The sequence below is a fragment of the Dipodascopsis tothii genome (genome assembly GCF_038497935.1).
Source record: "Dipodascopsis tothii strain CBS 759.85 unplaced genomic scaffold V1510scaffold_8, whole genome shotgun sequence".
Lineage (NCBI taxonomy): Eukaryota > Fungi > Ascomycota > Lipomycetes > Lipomycetales > Lipomycetaceae > Neoaidaea > Neoaidaea tothii.
Genome location: NW_027117992.1, coordinates 340980 through 356953, shown reverse-complemented (window position 1 = coordinate 356953; position 15974 = coordinate 340980). Strand labels below are relative to the sequence as shown.

The window sequence follows — 15974 nt, the reverse complement described above, 5'->3', positions numbered from 1 at the left end:
CCGACGCGGAAGTCGAGTGCACGACCATGTCGCGGAAGACGGGCACGAGCTCGGACGCGAGCTCGGGCGCCTGCGACGTAGCCCAGATTGCGATCGAGTCGAGCATCTTGGTCACGTAATTGAGCATCAGCGTGTGCTTGTTGAGCGCGACACGGATCTCGCCGACGTGCGAGTTGAATTGATTCGTGTGTGAGTTAAGCAGGAACTCTAGCCGGGCAAACGCCGACTGTATGTCGTTCATGCCAAAGAGCGCCTGCGCCTGTACGGGCTGGGGTGTAGCCTGTTGCGACGCGAGCTGCGGAGTCTGTGCCTGAGGCGTGGCCTGAACCGACGGTGTCTGGGACTGTGATTGCGGCTGGCCTTGGGCCTGCTGTTGAGCTTGCTGGGCTTGCTGTTGGGCCTGGGCCTGGGCTTGCGCCTGGGCCTGGGCTTGGGCTTGTGCCTGGGCCTGCTGGACTTGGGCTTGAGCCTGGGCCTGGGCTTGGGCTTGAGCCTGAGCCTGAGCCTGAGCTTGAGCCTGAGCCTGAGCCTGAGCTTGGGCTTGGGCTTGGGCCTGCGCTTGAGCTTGGGCCTGTGCCTGAGCTTGGGCCTGAGCTTGAGCTTGGGCCTGAGCTTGAGCTTGGGCCTGCGCCTGCGCCTGTGCCTGCGCTTGGGCTTGCGCCTGCGCCTGAGCTTGTGCTTGCGCCTGAGCCTGCGCCTGAGCTTGCGCCTGAGCCTGCTGGGCCTGCGCCTGCTGAGCCTGCTGGACCTGCTGGGCCTGCGCCTGCTGGACTTGTTGGGCCTGTTGAACTTGCGCCTGCTGTGCCTGCTGCTGCTGTAGTAGCTGGCTCTGGTATTGCTCCTGCATCTGCTCCTGGAGCTGTTCTTGTAGGCGTTCCTGGGTGCTCTGAAGTTGGTGCTGCTGGATCTGATGCTGCTGGATCTGGTGCTGTTGAAGCTGGAGCTGCTGATGCTGGAGCTGCTGCTGCTGGAGCTGGTGTTGCTGAATCTGCTGCATCTGCATCTGCTGCTGGATCTGATGAGGGTCGTGGTGGCCGGCGAGCGCGACACCGTCTGACGAAGAGTCTGGAGGCGGCTGTGGCCCTGGCTTATGGTCGGGCCGGTCGTCCTGGTGCGAGTGGGCGTGGGCGAGAGTGTGCGGGCGGTTCGTGTCCTGGAGTTGGACGATCATGTCGGGCCCGGCGTGATCCGAGGCACCTGCCACAAGGTCGACATCGCCCAGGCCGTCCATGTCGGCGCCGGACATCGGTAGCAGCCGCATGTCTTTCGGGCCGCGATCGTCGCCGCCGGCCACGGTCGCGGCGACAGAGGCGGGGGGGACGGCCGAGGCCGGTGGCAGCGGGTGCCCCGCCAGCGGCGGGTACGAGTCCATCAGCAACGCGATCGTGCGGGGGAGCAGCTAGACACGCGCGCAGCGGCAGCGGCGCGACGGCGGCAGACAGTGGGCGGGCGGCAGGGGCCACGCAGAGGGCTCCGCGGCGGGACCGATGGATTGCCGGCTCGGGGCCGGCGACGCAGATGTGGGCGCGAGCAGCGGGCGCAATCGGCCCGGAGACAGCGGGACGGGGAGGGCGCGGGCGGACGCGCGCGGACCGGAGCGGGCTGGGGGAGCACGGTAGCGAGTGTCGGGCAGGCGGAACCGGTGTCGAGTGCTCAGGGCGAATGCCTGTCGCCGTCTGCGTGGATGCTTCTATCAATTTTTTCCTGTAATTTTTCCCTCTTTTTTGGGAGTTCGGTTGGCAGTTCGACGGTGCCGGGTACCACCGCGGCCAGGATCCGGGGGCTGGCGGGTTGGCCACGTGACCTCACGTGCCAGGCACGGCACGTGACGGCGCACCTATCAAGCGGCCGACTTGGCGGCCGCTGCGGCTGCGCGCTTGAGGCTGTTAATTTCCCCCGTGTCTCAGCTGTGCCAGGCCCGCGCCCGTGGATCCGGCCCGGCGCTCTGGCTCGTGCGAGCGGACGCGTAGCCGGCAGCCGCATGCAGCTGCAGGAGCTGCAACAAACATTCCACCGGCCCAACAAACCGCGGCGCGCGGCTTACCCGGCGGCGGGCGGGGCGGCGCCGCAGGCGGCGCGGCGCGGCCGGGCGCAGCGTGCGCCGGCCCGCGGCTTAGCGCGGCGGCTGCGCGCAGAACGGCGATCGCGGCGCCGTCGCGGGACGCCCGCGCGCGCCTGCGCCGCCGACGCGCGGACGCGGCAGCCGCCGCCGACGCCGCCGGTCGCACAGGCGACACAGGCGACGCCAAGCGGCAGCCAGCCGCATCGCCGGCCGGCGAATCCGTGGCCTGGCATTGCCCAAAGTGGACTCTCTCCGGCGGCCTAGCGGCGGCGGCTGCGCGCCGCGCAGCCGACGTTCGGTCGGCCGAGGCCAGTCCAGTCTGGGCCACCGGACAAACTCTGGCCGCGGCCTAGACTGCAGCCGATGCTGGCGCGCGCCGGGCGCGCGTGGATCGCGGGCACGCGTGCCGGCGGCGCCGCCCACCGCGCGCGACGCGCTGCCGCACGCCGCTGCGCTGCACGGCCCTGCGCGCGCCTGCCAGCTGGCCGGCGCGTGCCGGGCGCGTAGGCGCCGGTCAGTGCGGGCCGTTCGTGCCGTGCGCGACTTTGCAGGCATGCGCGCCGCGCTGGCCGATCATGCTCCGTACGCTGGTGGCCTAGCGAGCCCACGCCACTCGCGTCTGCGGCTGCGTCCCGATGCGGTCCGATGCCTGACGTTGGCGCTGGCTGTCGCGAACAGGCTAGCTGCGCATGCTGTGTGTGACACGGGCGACGCTGTCGCGCGACGGCGGGGGCGGCGGCGCTACGTGCGGCGTGGCTGGGGCGACCTCAGCGCCCGCCCGCCCGGCGCCAGCGGGCCGCCGTGGCTTGCGAGCGGCGCCGGCCAGGGGCCACTAGCCACGGCCAGTGGACGTGGCCACTGCCGACGGCCGGCAGAGGCCACTGCCTGCTGGCGGGCCCACTGGCCGCCACAAAGCCACGACGCCGCCCGACGCCACGCCCGCGCCCGCGCCTGGGAGCCACGGCAACGGCGCGCACATGACCTGGCCGCGGCCGCGGCCGCCCGTTAGGCGACCGACCGGGTCTGCCGGCCGGCCGGCCGCTGTCGCCGCGCAGGCCGCCGCCGCCCGCGGCCGGAGGGGTACAGGCCGCTGGTCGTTCTGGCTGTCGGGAGCTGCGCAAGCCGGATCGTCGGCGCGCCGAGTGGGCCCGCAGTGGAGCGGTAGGCCCGGTGGACACCCGGCCGCGCGCCATAATCCGCCGCTGCGGGCGCGCCACGTCGCCGCCCCTGAGACGACGGGCGGTGCCGGCAACTGCCGGGCCAGGCGCGGCCGGCCGCGTAGATCTGGGCACGCGCGCCGCACGCGCGCCGCACATGGTGCGGCGCAAGCGCGTTCGTCACGTGCTACAAAGCGCGTCGCGACCGCGATCGTCCCGCAACATGCCACGGCCCCGGGGAAGAAGGACAAGGCGGCCGCCGCGCGCGCCGCGTGCCGCGCCTGTCGAGCCTGTTGACGAGCTCGAGTCGCCCGTGAGCTCGCCCGCCGGCTCGCCGGCCCGCTCGCCGGTCCGCTCGCCAGCGCTTTCGCCCGTCGGCCAGCCCGTGCTGGCCGCCGAACTCGACCTGCCGGAGCTGCCGATGGAGCTGCCGTCGTCGCCAGAGCTCAGGCCGGTCGGCACGTCGACGCCGCGGCCAGTAGGCGTCAAGCGCAAGCGTGGCCTGCCGTTGCCGGCCACGCCGGCCGTCCCGGAGATGCAAACAGTGCCCGAGTCGCCGTCCGTGGCCGTGCCCACGTCCGAGACGTCGGATCCGTTCGGCTTCGGGGCCATCCGCGGCGTGCACCCGACCGCGTTCTTCTCGTCGCCGCGCGCCGAGGACGGGCCGGACGACCGGCCAGCGTGGGCCGGCGCCGGGGCGGCCGGCGCCGAAGCGGCCGAGGCCGAAGCCGACCCAGGCGACGCAACCGAAACCGGCGACGCGCCCGCCGACGACTCCCCGCCGTCGTCGCCGCCGTCGCCGGCCGCGGCCGCACGGCCCCGCAGGCGCGGCCGCGCCCTGCGCGCGCGCAAGCGCGCCCGCTACGTCGAAACGTCGTCGGCCGAGTCGCCCGAGCCTGTCGGCAGCGACAGCGAGCCCGCACAGCCCACGGCGCGGCCGGCGCTGGCGCCGATCACGACGTCGCAGCTGGAGAACCTCTTGCCGCGGCGGCGGCAGCGGCGGGCCCAGGCGAAGGCGAAGGCGGCCGCGGTCGAGCCGGCCGAGGCGTCGTCGGCCGATTCGGCCGACGACGCCGGCTCTCCCGGCCGGTCGTCCCCCCCGCCGCCCGAGGCCGAGCACGCGCGGCTCCGCGCCGAGCAGGCCCGGCTCAAGGCCAAGTTCGCCGAGGTGGACGCGTTCCCGCTCGACGTCGAGGTCGTCAAGGCCGACAGCTCGTAGCCGTCCAGCGTGCCTGTATGAATATCTCTATTAACACAATACAAGAACCAAGGGCCGCCTGGGCGGCGCCGTCATGAACGTGCGTGGGCCAGCGCGAGCGCGGCAACTAATTATACAGGTTGCCCTTGATGCCGATTTTGTTTGTTTTTTTGTGCTTTTTGTGCGTTTTTGGCTTTTCGGTAGTCGTGCTTTTGGCGATCTATACAGTCTGGAGGCCCAGGGAAGCTACTGGCCGCCTTCGCCGATGGCCAGGCCGTAGACGGCCGGGTCGGCGGCGCCGTTGAGCACGGGCACGGCGCGGTGGGCGTCGGGGTCGGTCGGGGCGGGGGCGACCGCGGACGACGAGACGATCTCGGGCTCGCGGTCGGGGTTGAGGGCCTCGTCGGGCGAGGCCGGGCGTTCGGGGGGCGGCGGCGGGGGGGCGGCCGCCGCGGCGGCGGCCGCGGCCGCGGCGGCCGAGGCCGGCGAGAAGCGCGGGGCGTTGCCGCAGCGGTCCTTGCCGAAGTTGATCTTGAAGTTGCGGTAGTCCTCGCGCTGCTTGATGCCCTCGATGGCCTTGACCGCGTTGGCGATGTTGGTGAAGTTGACAAACGCGCACGACTTCTCGCGCAGGGTGTTGACGAGCTCGATCTCGCCGTAGTCGGAGAAGTCGTGGCGCAGGCGGTCCTCGGTCCACGACTCGTCGATGTTGCCGACGTAGACGTTGCGGGAGGCGCCGGCGGCGACGGCGAGCGCGATGGCGGTCGGCAGCGGCCCCGAGTGCTTGCCCCAGCCGATCTTGAGCCGGCGGTTGTGGATCATGAGGCCCTGGATGTTGGACATGGCGAAGAAGGAGGCCGCGGCGGTCGGGTCGACGAAGGTGACGAAGCAGATGTGCTTGTCGGGGATGTAGCGGATGTTGTGGAGCAGGCCGCCGCGGATGACGTTGCAGATCTCTTCCAGCGTGGTCTCGGAGTGGATCGAGCCCAGGTAGACCGTGCGGTTGCCGAGGTTGCCGACGCCGCCGGCGGTGGTGGCCACGGCCGCGGCCGCGGCCGACTGCTGGGCGATGGCGGACGAGATCATGTCGCGGTCGGCCGCGGCGACGATGTGCTCGTACCCCGGCGAGATGCCGAGGAACTGGGCCGCGTTCTGCTGCTGGGTCTTGGACACGTACGCGCAGCGGTCCTTGCCGTAGTAGACGCGGCGCTGGGCCCACTTGGCGTCAAGCGGCAGCTGCTGGACGACCTTGACGGCCGAGGCAATGGACAGGAAGTGCACGAAGCCGATGGCCTTGTCGCGCACGAGCTTGACCATGTCGATGGCGCCGAAGCGGCCGAGGTCCTGCCGGATGTCCTCCTCGGAGATGTCGTCGGGCAGCGAGCCCAGGAAGACGTTGCGCGACGCGCCCGACTGCTGCGCCGCCAGCGCGATGTTGGTCGGCACCGGCGAGGGCTTGCCCCAGCCGATCTTGATGTCCTGGCCGCGGATGGACAGCTTGCGGAAGATGGCGTCCGAGTGGAAGTGCGCGGCGGACGCCACCGAGAGGAACGACACGAACGCGCAGTTCTTCTCGGGCAGCATGCGCACGCTCTCGATCGGGCCCGAGTGCACGAGCGACAGCAGCTCCTCGGCCGTGGTCTCGGACGGCACGTTGCCCAGGTAGATCGTGCGCGACGCCTGCAGCGGCAGGCCGCCGCCGGGCAGGCCCAGCCCGACGCCGACGTCCGCGCCCAGGTCGACGTAGCTCGGGTACGGCATCGGCAGGTAGTGGTCGCCCGGAAAGCCGGGCGAGAGCGTGGGCGACGCCGGGAACGCGACGCCGGGCGACGCGTACGCGCCCGGCGGGGTCCCGGGCGCGAACGGCGAGCCCAGCAGCAGCTGCGACGGCAGCACCTGTGCGAACTGCATGTCGTACTGCGCCGCCGGCGACAGCACCCGTCGCGTGGGCTTCTCGGCCGGCGCGGCGGCCTTGGCCGGCGGCGTTGCGGCCTGGCGCTTCATCTCCGGCCGCGCGCGTCCGCAATTGCGCGGGCGGCGGGGCGGCGGCGGCGCGCTCCACGCCGCGTCTTCTGAGCCGGGCGCCGGCGCAACGGCCGGGCGGGCGGGCCGGGCGGCCACTGGGGGCCGGCGATGGCGGGCTGGTTCGACGACCAGCGCGGGCACACACGCGGGTGCGGGCGGGATGCGGCCGCACACGGGCGAGACGGCTTCAATGGCGACGGGCGCACTCTCGGAACGCGCGGGGCGTCCTGCTCCTTCCTCTGGACGGCTCGAGGGCGTCCTGGGGGCTCGAAGGATGGGCCGGTCGACGATAGTCTGCTGGAGCGGCACGGAGTCGTGCTGGTACCTTAAAATAGTACCGCCTGACCTGTACCCCCGGGTAACCCACCCACCCCGACCCATCTTATCGCTGTGGGGCCGCCAGGTCGGCGCCGCGGCGGCCTCTCGCGTGCGGCGCCGCCGGGTCGGCGCCGCCGCACGCGGGTACCTTCGCTGCCCCGACCCGCGCCCGGCGCCACGCCCTGCCGTGCGGCGCCGCCCCGCCGCGGATCCGGCGGGCCCACGCTTACTCATCGGCCGGGCTGGCCGTGCGGCTCGCGGTGGCGCTTGCCCGCGCCGTGCCGCAGAGAAGGCACCGCCACGCGGCATGGCCCGCGGCGGGTCGCCTGCGCCGACGCCGCGGTCCGCCCGCGGGCTCGCCCGCTGCCGTGCGGCGCGCGTGTCGTGTGCGACCCGTGGCGCCGTGGCGCAGCCTGCCCGAGCGGCGCCACGCCGGCCAAGGGGGTGTTCGCCGCGGCGTGGGCAGCACCGCCACAGGGCCGCCGCGTCCGGGCGACTCGCCGACATAGTGCGCTTCGGGCAGGACCGGGCCGCCACGCTGGCGGCAGCCACCGCGACGGCCACCAGGCTCGGCCGCAGCTACTGCGAGGGCCCTGGCACGAGCCTGCAGCCGGAAGCCCACTTGCGCCGGGTAGATCCGGTATCCCCGTAGCTGCTGCAGGCGATGCCGCACGTGGCTGTGCTAGGACGCACCGTAGCGCGCCGCGCCACAGCCGGTCGCTCGGCGCGGCGGCAGACGGCCGGGCTGCGCCGCACGAGTGGCTGTGCGAGCCGCACGATGCAAGCCTCCGCTGCTGCAGCTGCCAAGGGCCCTGAGTCGCGGGACCGCGGCCAGGGCCCAGCCCGCAGGGCAGTCGCCTCGACGGAGTCGCCGCCGGAGGCTTGTGGCGTGCCTCCGGCGGCGACTCCGTCGAGGTGGCTGCCCTGCGGGCAGGGCGCGGTGGCTGTGTTGAGCCGCACGCACAATAGGCGGCCTCCAGCCCGCAAATAGCAGCCTCGACGGAGTCGCCGCCAAGGCTCGCCGTGCCCGCACCTGCCCGCAGGGCAGCCGGCCTCGACGGAGTCGCCGCCGGAGGCTCGTGGCGCGTCCCGGCGGCTCCGTCGAGGACTGCTTACGGAGAGGAGCTGTGGCTGTGCTGAGCCGCACGCTGCAATAGCCCCGGCTGCGCGCGGCTGCGCTGTGGCGGTGCTGAGCCGCACGCATGCCGGCTCCGCTGCCGACCCTGACAGCGGCACGCAGCCCGCAGGCACCAGCCCTCGACGAGGACCCGGCGACGCCCGCCGCGCCCACCTCTGCCCGCAGGGCAGCCACCTCGACGGAGTCGCCGCCGGAGGCTCGCGCGTCCTTCCGGCGGCGACCGTCGAGGTGGCTGCCCTGGGCTGGAGTTGTGGCTGTGCTGAGCCGCACGTAGGGAGCCGGCCAGCCGCAGGGAGCCACTCGGCAGAGCGCCCCGGCGCTGCGGCTGCGCTGTGGCAGTGCGGGCCGCACGCACAGCAGGCGCGTGTGGCTGAGCGGCATGTTCCGCGGCGCGGGCGGCTGAGCCGACGGCGCGCGGCAGCGCGCTGCGCTGTGACCGCGTTGCGGCGTGAGTAATCCTGGTAGAGTCACTGTTTACGCACAAGTGGCGCGGCGCGCGACAGATGCGGCGCAACGCGCCCGCCCCAGCAGGGATAGGGCTGCAACTCTGCGTGACGGCCGGCGGGAAAAAAATTTATATCTATCAAGCAGGCCGACATTCTCCTTCACTCTCTCCATCAGAACACAGGTAAGCGGGCAGCGGCGCGGCCAGCGCGCGCGGGACAGCGGCCAGCGGCGGCAGCGGTGCCGGCAGCGGCGCCGGCCGCCTGGCGCCGACGCAATTGCCGCCGGAGCGCAATCGCCCCCGCGCGGCCACACACGACCCACAGGCTGACGAGCAGAATGTCCGGAACCACAGCTAGTGAGGCACCGGCTGCGCCGCCGGCCGGCACGCTCTTCGTCGACGAGGCCACGGGCGTGGACGCGGCCGGCGTGGACGCCACGTCGCAGGCCACGCCGTTCAAGACCGCGGCGTTTGCGCTGTACAGCGGCGGCGAGGCCGCGTCGATCTTCGTCAAGAAGGACGAGGGCTACGAGGCGATCTCGGCGTCGGCGCTCAAGAAGGCCAAGAAGGGCGCGGAGGGCATCGCCAAGAAGATCAAGACCGCGGAGGAGCAGCGGGTGAAGAAGGAGAAGGAGGAGGCGTCCAAGCTGGAGGAGGCCAAGAAGATCCAGATTGTGGAGGACGCGGCGCTGCCGGCGGCCAAGAAGATCAAGATCCGGGACGCGGCGGCGACGCGCGGCACGCGGGTGCGGCTGTCGGGGTGGGTGCACCGGCTGCGGACGCAGAAGGGCCTGGCGTTCCTGGTGCTGCGCGACGGCACCGGGTACCTGCAGTGCGTGCTGGCCGGGGACCTGGCGAACGCGTACTCGACGGTGTCGCTGACGCTGGAGTCGACGGTGACGGTCAGCGGAGTCGTGAGCGCGCTGCCGGAGGGCAAGTCGGCGCCCGGCAACCACGAGCTGGCGGTGGACTACTACGAGGTGGTCGGGCTCGCGCCCGGCGGCGACGAGGCCGTGTCCAACAAGGTGCAGGAGGGCGCGGACCCCAACCTGCTGCTGGACATGCGGCACCTGGTGCTGCGCGGCGAGACCATGTCCAACATCTTCAAGGTGCGGGCGGCGCTGCTGCGCGCGTTCCGCAAGACGTACGCCGAGCTGGGCCTCCTGGAGGTGACGCCGCCGTGCATGGTGCAGACGCAGGTCGAGGGCGGCTCCACGCTGTTCTCGCTCAAGTACTACGGCGAGGACGCGTTCCTGACGCAGTCGTCGCAGCTGTACCTCGAGACGGTGCTGCCGTCGCTGGGCGACGTGTTCTGCGTGCAGGAGTCGTTCCGGGCCGAGAAGTCGCACACGCGGCGGCACCTGTCGGAGTACACGCACGTCGAGGCCGAGCTGGCGTTCCTGACGTTCGAGGACCTGCTCACGCACATCGAGACGCTCTTTGTGCGCACGGTCGAGCACACGCTGGCGGACCCCGAGATCGCGGCGATCGTCGAGCAGCTGCACCCCGGCTTTGTGGCGCCCAAGCTGCCGTTCCGGCGCATGGCCTACGTCGACGCGCTCGACTGGCTCAACGCGCACGGCATCCCCAACGAGGAGGGCGAGCCGTTCAAGTTCGGCGACGACATCGCCGAGGCCGCCGAGCGCAAGATGACCGACACCATCAACGAGCCCATCCTGCTCAACCGGTTCCCGCTCGAGATCAAGTCGTTCTACATGAAGCGCTGCGCGGACGACCCCCGCGTGACCGAGTCGGTCGACCTGCTCATCCCCAACGTCGGCGAGATCTGCGGCGGCTCGATGAGAATCTACGACCTGGACGAGCTGCTCGCGGGCTACAAGCGCGAGGGCATCGACCCCGCGCCGTACTACTGGTTCACGGACCAGCGCCGGTACGGCACCTGCCCCCACGGCGGCTACGGCCTCGGCACCGAGCGCATCCTGGCCTGGCTCTGCGACCGCTTCACCGTCCGCGACTGCTCGCTGTACCCCCGCTTCACGGGCCGGTGCAAGCCCTAGTTTCCTGGCCAATGCACGCCGTTTCGATCCCGACCAGCGCGCGCTATATAGGCCCGCGCCGGCGCCCCCGCGCCGCACTTGCCACGAACGAACGATACCCGTCCGTCCCCGATACCCATGAGCCAGACCAGACCCCAGAAGCACCGGCTGACGCCGGGCGCGGACAAGCCCGCCGCGGCGGAGGCGTTCGCGTCCTTTGCCGACTTTGGCGCCGCGGGCCTGCCGTCGCCGCCGCCGGACGACGTGGCCGCCGCGCCGCCGGCCGTGGCGCCCACCCGCGGCGCCTACGACTCGGTCCTGCAGACCATCGGCGACACGCCGCTGATCCGGCTGAACCGCATCCCGCAGGCCGAGGGCCTCGCCTGCGCCGTGTGTACGTGCGCCGCTGGCGCTGCTGACCTGTAGACGCCAAGACGGAGCTGTTCAACCCGGGCGGCTCGATCAAGGACCGCATCGCGCTGCGCATGATCCTGGCGGCCGAGCAGCGCGGCGAGCTGCGCCGGGGCGACACTGTGGTCGAGCCGACGTCGGGCAACACCGGCATCGGCCTGGCGCTGGTCGCCGCTGTGCGCGGCTACCGGGCGATCATCGTCATGCCCCGCAAGATGTCGCTCGAGAAGATCTCGGTGCTGCGGGCGCTGGGCGCCGAGGTCATCCGGACGCCGACCGAGGCCAAGTTCTCGGACCCGGACTCGCACCTCGAGGTGGCCAAGCGCATTGTGGCCGAGTGGCCGAAGCACGCCAACGAGCGCGACGGCACGACCGTAAACCACACGCGGTGCGTGCTGCTGGACCAGTACGGCAACAGCAACAACCCGGACGCGCACTACCACGGCACCGCGGAGGAGATCTGGCGGCAGACCGGCGGCCGCGTGACGGCGGTAGTGGCCGGCGCGGGCACCGGCGGGACCATCACCGGGCTGGCGCGGGGCCTGGCGGAGCGCAACCCGGCGGTGCGCGTGGTCGGCGTCGACCCGGTGGGGTCGATTCTGGCGCAGCCCGAGGCGCTCAACAGCGCGGGCGTGGGCACGTACCACGTCGAGGGCATCGGCTACGACTTTGTGCCGGACGTGCTGGAGCGGGCGCGCGTGCACGCGTGGGTCAAGACCACGGACGACGAGTCGTTTGCGTACGCGCGCCGGCTGATCCGCGAGGAGGGCATCCTGGTCGGCGGCAGCAGCGGGAGCGCGCTGGCCGGCGCAGTGCGGGCGGCGCGCGAGCTGGGCCTGGGCCCGGCGGACGTCGTGGTGGTGGTGTTCCCGGACAGCATCCGGTCGTACCTGTCCAAGTTCGCGAGCGACGAGTGGATGGCCGAGCACGGATTTGGCGAAAGTGGGCAGGCGCGGCCGATGGCGATCCCGGCGGGCCCGGCGGTCAGCCGGCCGCTGCTGACGGTGGGCCACATGGAGCTGCCGGCGGCGCGGTTCGTGTACCCGGAGGCGAGCATCGGCCACGTGCTGACGCTGATGAAGAAGCACCAGCTGGACATCCTGCCGGTGGTGGACTTTGAGCTGCCGAACGTGCTGGCGGTGGACCCGAACGAGTCGGCCGAGCGGGTGTGCGACGAGTCGCGGGTGGTGCTGGTGGGCCACGTCACGCTGGACTCTGTCCGGCGGGCGCTGCTGGACCGGCACCAGTACTCGTTCGCGACGCCGGTGTTCGCGGTGGTGATCCCGCTCGAGGCGAGCACGACGCTGGCGGCGGCGGAGCCGGTGGCGAGCGCGACGGCGTGCCACATGCACCCGTCGAGCTACGACGCGTCGCAGATCCCGCTGTGCGTGACGCGCGAGACGCTGGTGGCGGAGATCGTGCCGCTGCTGGCGCAGCGCAAGTACTTCACGGTCACGGAGGCGTCGGCGGGCGGGTGCACGCACGGGCGGCGGCTGGTGTCGGTGCTGTCGGCGCTGGACGTGCTGGACTTTTGCCAGCGGGAGCAGGTGGCGGTCTAGGCGGTGTGTCGTGGCAAGGCGAGTGCACTGGGCGGGCTCTGCAGGGGCGGCGCCACGTGGGGCGCGCGCCGGGGTGGTGGGCACGCACGGCCCCGCGCACGGACGCGCCCAGCGCCGTGGCGCGGGAATTAAACTCTAAATTACGCCCAAAGCTTGTTCGTGTTCGCGTTTATTATGCTTCTGTCTCGTGTATAAACATCCAGCCCAATCCTATGTTACATTTTATCTGCGGAAGTACGCCCGCTCGAGCGCGCGCGCGCCCGTGAACCCGATGATGGCGAAGCCGAAGCACAGCTCGAGCCCGATGTCGCCGCCCGCCAGCTTCGCCAGCTTGCCCGTGTACCACGTCTGCGACATGCCCGTCACGCACCCGGCCACGCCGCACGCGACCGCGAACACCGTCGCCGCCGACGGCGGCAGCTGGTCCGCCTGGTCGTACACGTCCAGGTCGTAGTTCGCCATCGAGCCCTTGCGGAACAGGTAGTGCTCGACCAGCTGGATCGCCAGGTACAGCGCCACCCAGTAGCTCATGATGTCCAGGAAGTCCTCCATGTACTCCTCGAACGAGTAGTACGTCGGGATGGCGATGCCCACAAACAGGCACGTCGACAGCAGCGTCCAGATCACGCGCGGCACGCGGCGGAAGATGTCGAACAGCGTCTGCATCGACAGCCCAAACGAGTACGTGTTCGGGCACGTGCCGCCCACCGTCGACAGCGCCAGGACCACCAGGCAGAACCGGCCAAAGTTGCCGAGCGACTCGGGCACGAGGATCGCGTACAGCAGGCCGCCCATGCCGTTCGCGCCGTAGTTGTCGGCGTACAGCGCCGACGTCTGGGTCGCCATGATGCACGCCAGCCCCACCAGCTGCACGAAGAACACCGGCAGCGCGATGCACACGAACGTGATCGTGAACAGCTTCCACGACTTGACCGTCTTGGGCTGGTACACGACGTAGTCGGACGCAATGCCGGCCCAGCCGGCGGTCGAGCCGAACACCACCGAGCCGAACGACAGCACCGAGCCGGCCTCGGCCTTGCCCACGCCCAGCGTGCCCGTCGTGAAGTTGCCCGAGATCGCCAGCCGGCCGATGATGATGAACATGATGATGAACGCCGGGATCCACGAGTACTTCTCGTACATGTGCACGACCTTGTAGCCAAACAGCGTCAGCACAAACGCCAGCAGCGTGATGATCAGCACGCCCGCCCACGGCGGCAGCGCGTGCGTCGTCGACAGCGAGTGCAGCATCTGCGCGGCCACGGTCGTGTTGATGGCCGACCAGCCCACGCAGTTGATCATGTTGAGGATCGCAAAGATCTTGGCGCCGTGGAACCCGAACCAGTACCGCGAGATCACCATCTGGCGCAGGCCGGTCTTGGGCCCGAACGTCGCGTTCCACGCCACGCCCGCCGCCGCCAGGCCGTTGAAGAAGATGATCGTCAGCAGCGAGTCCCAGAACGACAGGCCCATGTTGACGCCCACCGAGCCCGTCGAGATGCCGGCCACGACCAGGTTGGCCGCGATCCAGAACGAGCCCGCCGGCAGCAGCGACGTGTCCGTGCGCTCCTCCTCCGGCACGCGCTCCACGCCGCGCGTCTCGAGCGAGTGCTTGTTGGCCCACCGCTGGATGCGCGCGTACAGCGAGTCGCCGAGGATGAAGTCCTCGTTGCGCACAGCGTGGCTGACGCCGACGACCGACTCGGCCGTCTTCTCCTCAGACGAGGACACCTTCTCGAGATCAGAATACATGGCAGTGAGAGTGAAGAGTGAGCAGCAGAACCAGGTCTATTCCGAACGTCTGACAGTCTCGGGCACCGCGCGCCTTTTATGCTTCGCGCCGCCGCCGTGTGCGCCTGCAGGCCCGCGGTCGGCGGTGAGTCTAGCGATAGACGCGTTAAGGTTGCGCCGTAAGGTTTGCTATCTGTCTGATAACCCGCTTCAGGAATTCTAAACGTTGGCCTGCCCTACTTTCGCCCACCGTTCGCTCCGCGCCTGCCCAATCGACCTAAGACTGCCGCTTAGGGCCTTTCGGCCGGATCTAATCGCGACTGGCCGCCGGCTTATCTCGCTGGCAGCTGGCACGGGCGCGGACCGGCCGGGCGCTGGCCGCGGCGGCTCTGCGCTGCTCTGCGGCTGCTCTGCGGCTGCTCTGCCGCCGGCGCCGCCGTCGGCGCCCCTGTGGCGCCCTGTGGCGCCGCCGGACGCGCGCGTCTCCGCCATGTGGCGTCCGACCCCGCCGGCGCACTGCTCAGTCGGTGCGGTCGGACACCCAAGTGGCTGTGGCACATGCACGGCCAGGGCCTGTGCCTGCGATGGCCACCGCGCAGCTGCCAAATCGAGAATTCCCAACGGGCCATATCCTATTTGAGCAAGCGAGCGCCGCCGCGGCTTGGTATGCAATCGCCAAACCTGGGTGGCTGGCCGCGGCCGCGGCGAGTGCCCGGAGGGTTAGCGGCACCTTCCGGCTGGGTTGCGCTAGCCGCGTATGGTATCGCCCCCTTCAGCCGCGAGCCGCCACAGCTTGACTCAGGTCCTGCGCGCCGCCCGGCGTCGCGCATCTCCGGCGCCAAAAGCGCCACATTACGTCCGCTGGCAGTCGGCCGATGCTTTCGACCGGACGAGCGTGCGCGGCCGACGGGACGACGCCGGTGTAGGGCCCCGGAGTTCCGGCCACGCCCCCGCTAATAGTCGGTCTCGGCGATGTCCTATATTTTAAAAGCTTAAAATTTTCTCCTGCCACCCCTAATTCCGGTACGCCTGGGGTCCGTCGCCTTTGGCCGAGCTGACTGCCTAAGCCCTCGCACGGACTGATAGAGATTGCACCGATAACGGTACGTGCCGACAGGCTGCTGCTCGACCTTGCTGTACCCGCCAGCGGTTGCTGGCCGCCGGACCCTTCGAGGGCGCATGTCATCGGCGGCGCCGCCTTCGATTTGCTGCCGGTCGGAGCGCCGCCACCGGCCGTGGCGTATGGCGCCCACGCCAGAGGCGTTCTAGAAGTTGGCTGCGCTGCCGCTTACGGTCTAGCTCAGACCAAAAGATAACACAGGGTTTGTGTTGGTGCGTGCTGTGGTTCACGCGGGAGCGCGGAGCTGCAGGCGGCTGGGCTAGTCCCGAAGAGGAGCGTGCCCGACGGCCACAGTCTCCGTTACTGAGCGCAGAGACTGAGCGCACGGCACAAACAGACGCAGGGCAAAAACAGACGCAGGGCAAAAAAAAAAAACTAGCGATGCTTGGTTTCGATCCAAGGACATCAGGGTTATGAGCCCTGCGCGCTTCCACTGCGCCACATCGCTGCTCTTAGAGAGAAGTCGAGAGCAGGCGATGTAGGGCAGCGCTGGCGACGGCCGTACAGCAGCTGATGGCAGATGGCGATAACCGGCGCGGTCTGGACAGCGCGCCAGACGCCTGGAGCACCAGTGGGCGACAACGCCGGAAAGACGCTACGCCGTAGCTCCTTACACGGTCCAGAGTAGCCGCGGAAAGCCATGTGTGCGGCGGACGCCACACGGGAGCTAGCCTGGCGCTGGCGAGTAAGCATGTGTAGTAATACAGAGGCATGTAAGCTGCAACAGAAGCATGTAAGCTGCAGCATATAAGCGCCAAACCAACTAATCTGTCAGTTGCGGCCATACCACGAAGAAAACACAGTTCCCCGTCC

At 70.4% G+C, this 15974-nt stretch overlaps 5 protein-coding genes and 1 non-coding gene across 6 annotated transcripts; 3 read left to right on the top strand and 3 right to left on the bottom strand.

The window, feature by feature from the left end:
- Nucleotides 1-3442: 3442 nt before the first annotated feature.
- V1510DRAFT_447716 (uncharacterized protein) lies at nucleotides 3443-4604 on the top strand (the record flags this gene model as incomplete). Its single annotated transcript, XM_066935755.1, has 1 exon — nucleotides 3443-4604. One exon carries the CDS (start codon nucleotides 3443-3445, stop codon nucleotides 4436-4438), a length of 996 nt encoding a protein of 331 aa, XP_066790156.1. The 3' UTR covers nucleotides 4439-4604.
- Nucleotides 4605-4663: 59 nt separating this feature from the next.
- Nucleotides 4664-6738, bottom strand: V1510DRAFT_391883 (uncharacterized protein; the record flags this gene model as incomplete). The annotated part of the gene is made up of 1 exon (XM_066931784.1): nucleotides 4664-6738. Exon 1 carries the CDS (start codon nucleotides 6419-6421, stop codon nucleotides 4664-4666), a length of 1758 nt encoding a protein of 585 aa, XP_066790155.1. The 5' UTR covers nucleotides 6422-6738.
- Nucleotides 6739-8528: 1790 nt separating this feature from the next.
- Nucleotides 8529-10580, top strand: V1510DRAFT_413977 (uncharacterized protein). The gene has a single exon (XM_066933324.1). It carries the CDS (start codon nucleotides 8682-8684, stop codon nucleotides 10359-10361), a length of 1680 nt encoding a protein of 559 aa, XP_066790154.1. The 5' UTR covers nucleotides 8529-8681; the 3' UTR covers nucleotides 10362-10580.
- On the top strand, nucleotides 10479-11686 carry V1510DRAFT_362408 (pyridoxal phosphate-dependent enzyme, beta subunit; the record flags this gene model as incomplete). The annotated part of the gene is made up of 2 exons (XM_066931096.1): nucleotides 10479-10734; nucleotides 10767-11686. Coding segments are annotated over 2 exons (1176 nt in total), but the record flags the coding sequence as incomplete, so codon positions are not given.
- Nucleotides 11687-12421: 735 nt separating this feature from the next.
- On the bottom strand, nucleotides 12422-14218 carry V1510DRAFT_322426 (permease for cytosine/purines, uracil, thiamine, allantoin-domain-containing protein). The gene has a single exon (XM_066930782.1). It carries the CDS (start codon nucleotides 14060-14062, stop codon nucleotides 12533-12535), a length of 1530 nt encoding a protein of 509 aa, XP_066790152.1. The 5' UTR covers nucleotides 14063-14218; the 3' UTR covers nucleotides 12422-12532.
- Nucleotides 14219-15537: 1319 nt separating this feature from the next.
- On the bottom strand, nucleotides 15538-15609 carry V1510DRAFT_t78. Its single transcript has one exon. It is a non-coding gene; the product is annotated as a tRNA-Met (tRNA).
- Between the last annotated feature and the right edge of the window lie 365 nt (nucleotides 15610-15974).

Excerpts from the sequence above, each read along its gene's own strand:
- V1510DRAFT_413977 (XM_066933324.1), top strand. The coding sequence starts at position 8,682 with ATGTCCGGAACCACAGCTAGTGAGGCACCGGCTGCGCCGCCGGCCGGC.
- V1510DRAFT_322426 (XM_066930782.1), bottom strand. The coding sequence starts at position 14,062 with ATGTATTCTGATCTCGAGAAGGTGTCCTCGTCTGAGGAGAAGACGGCC.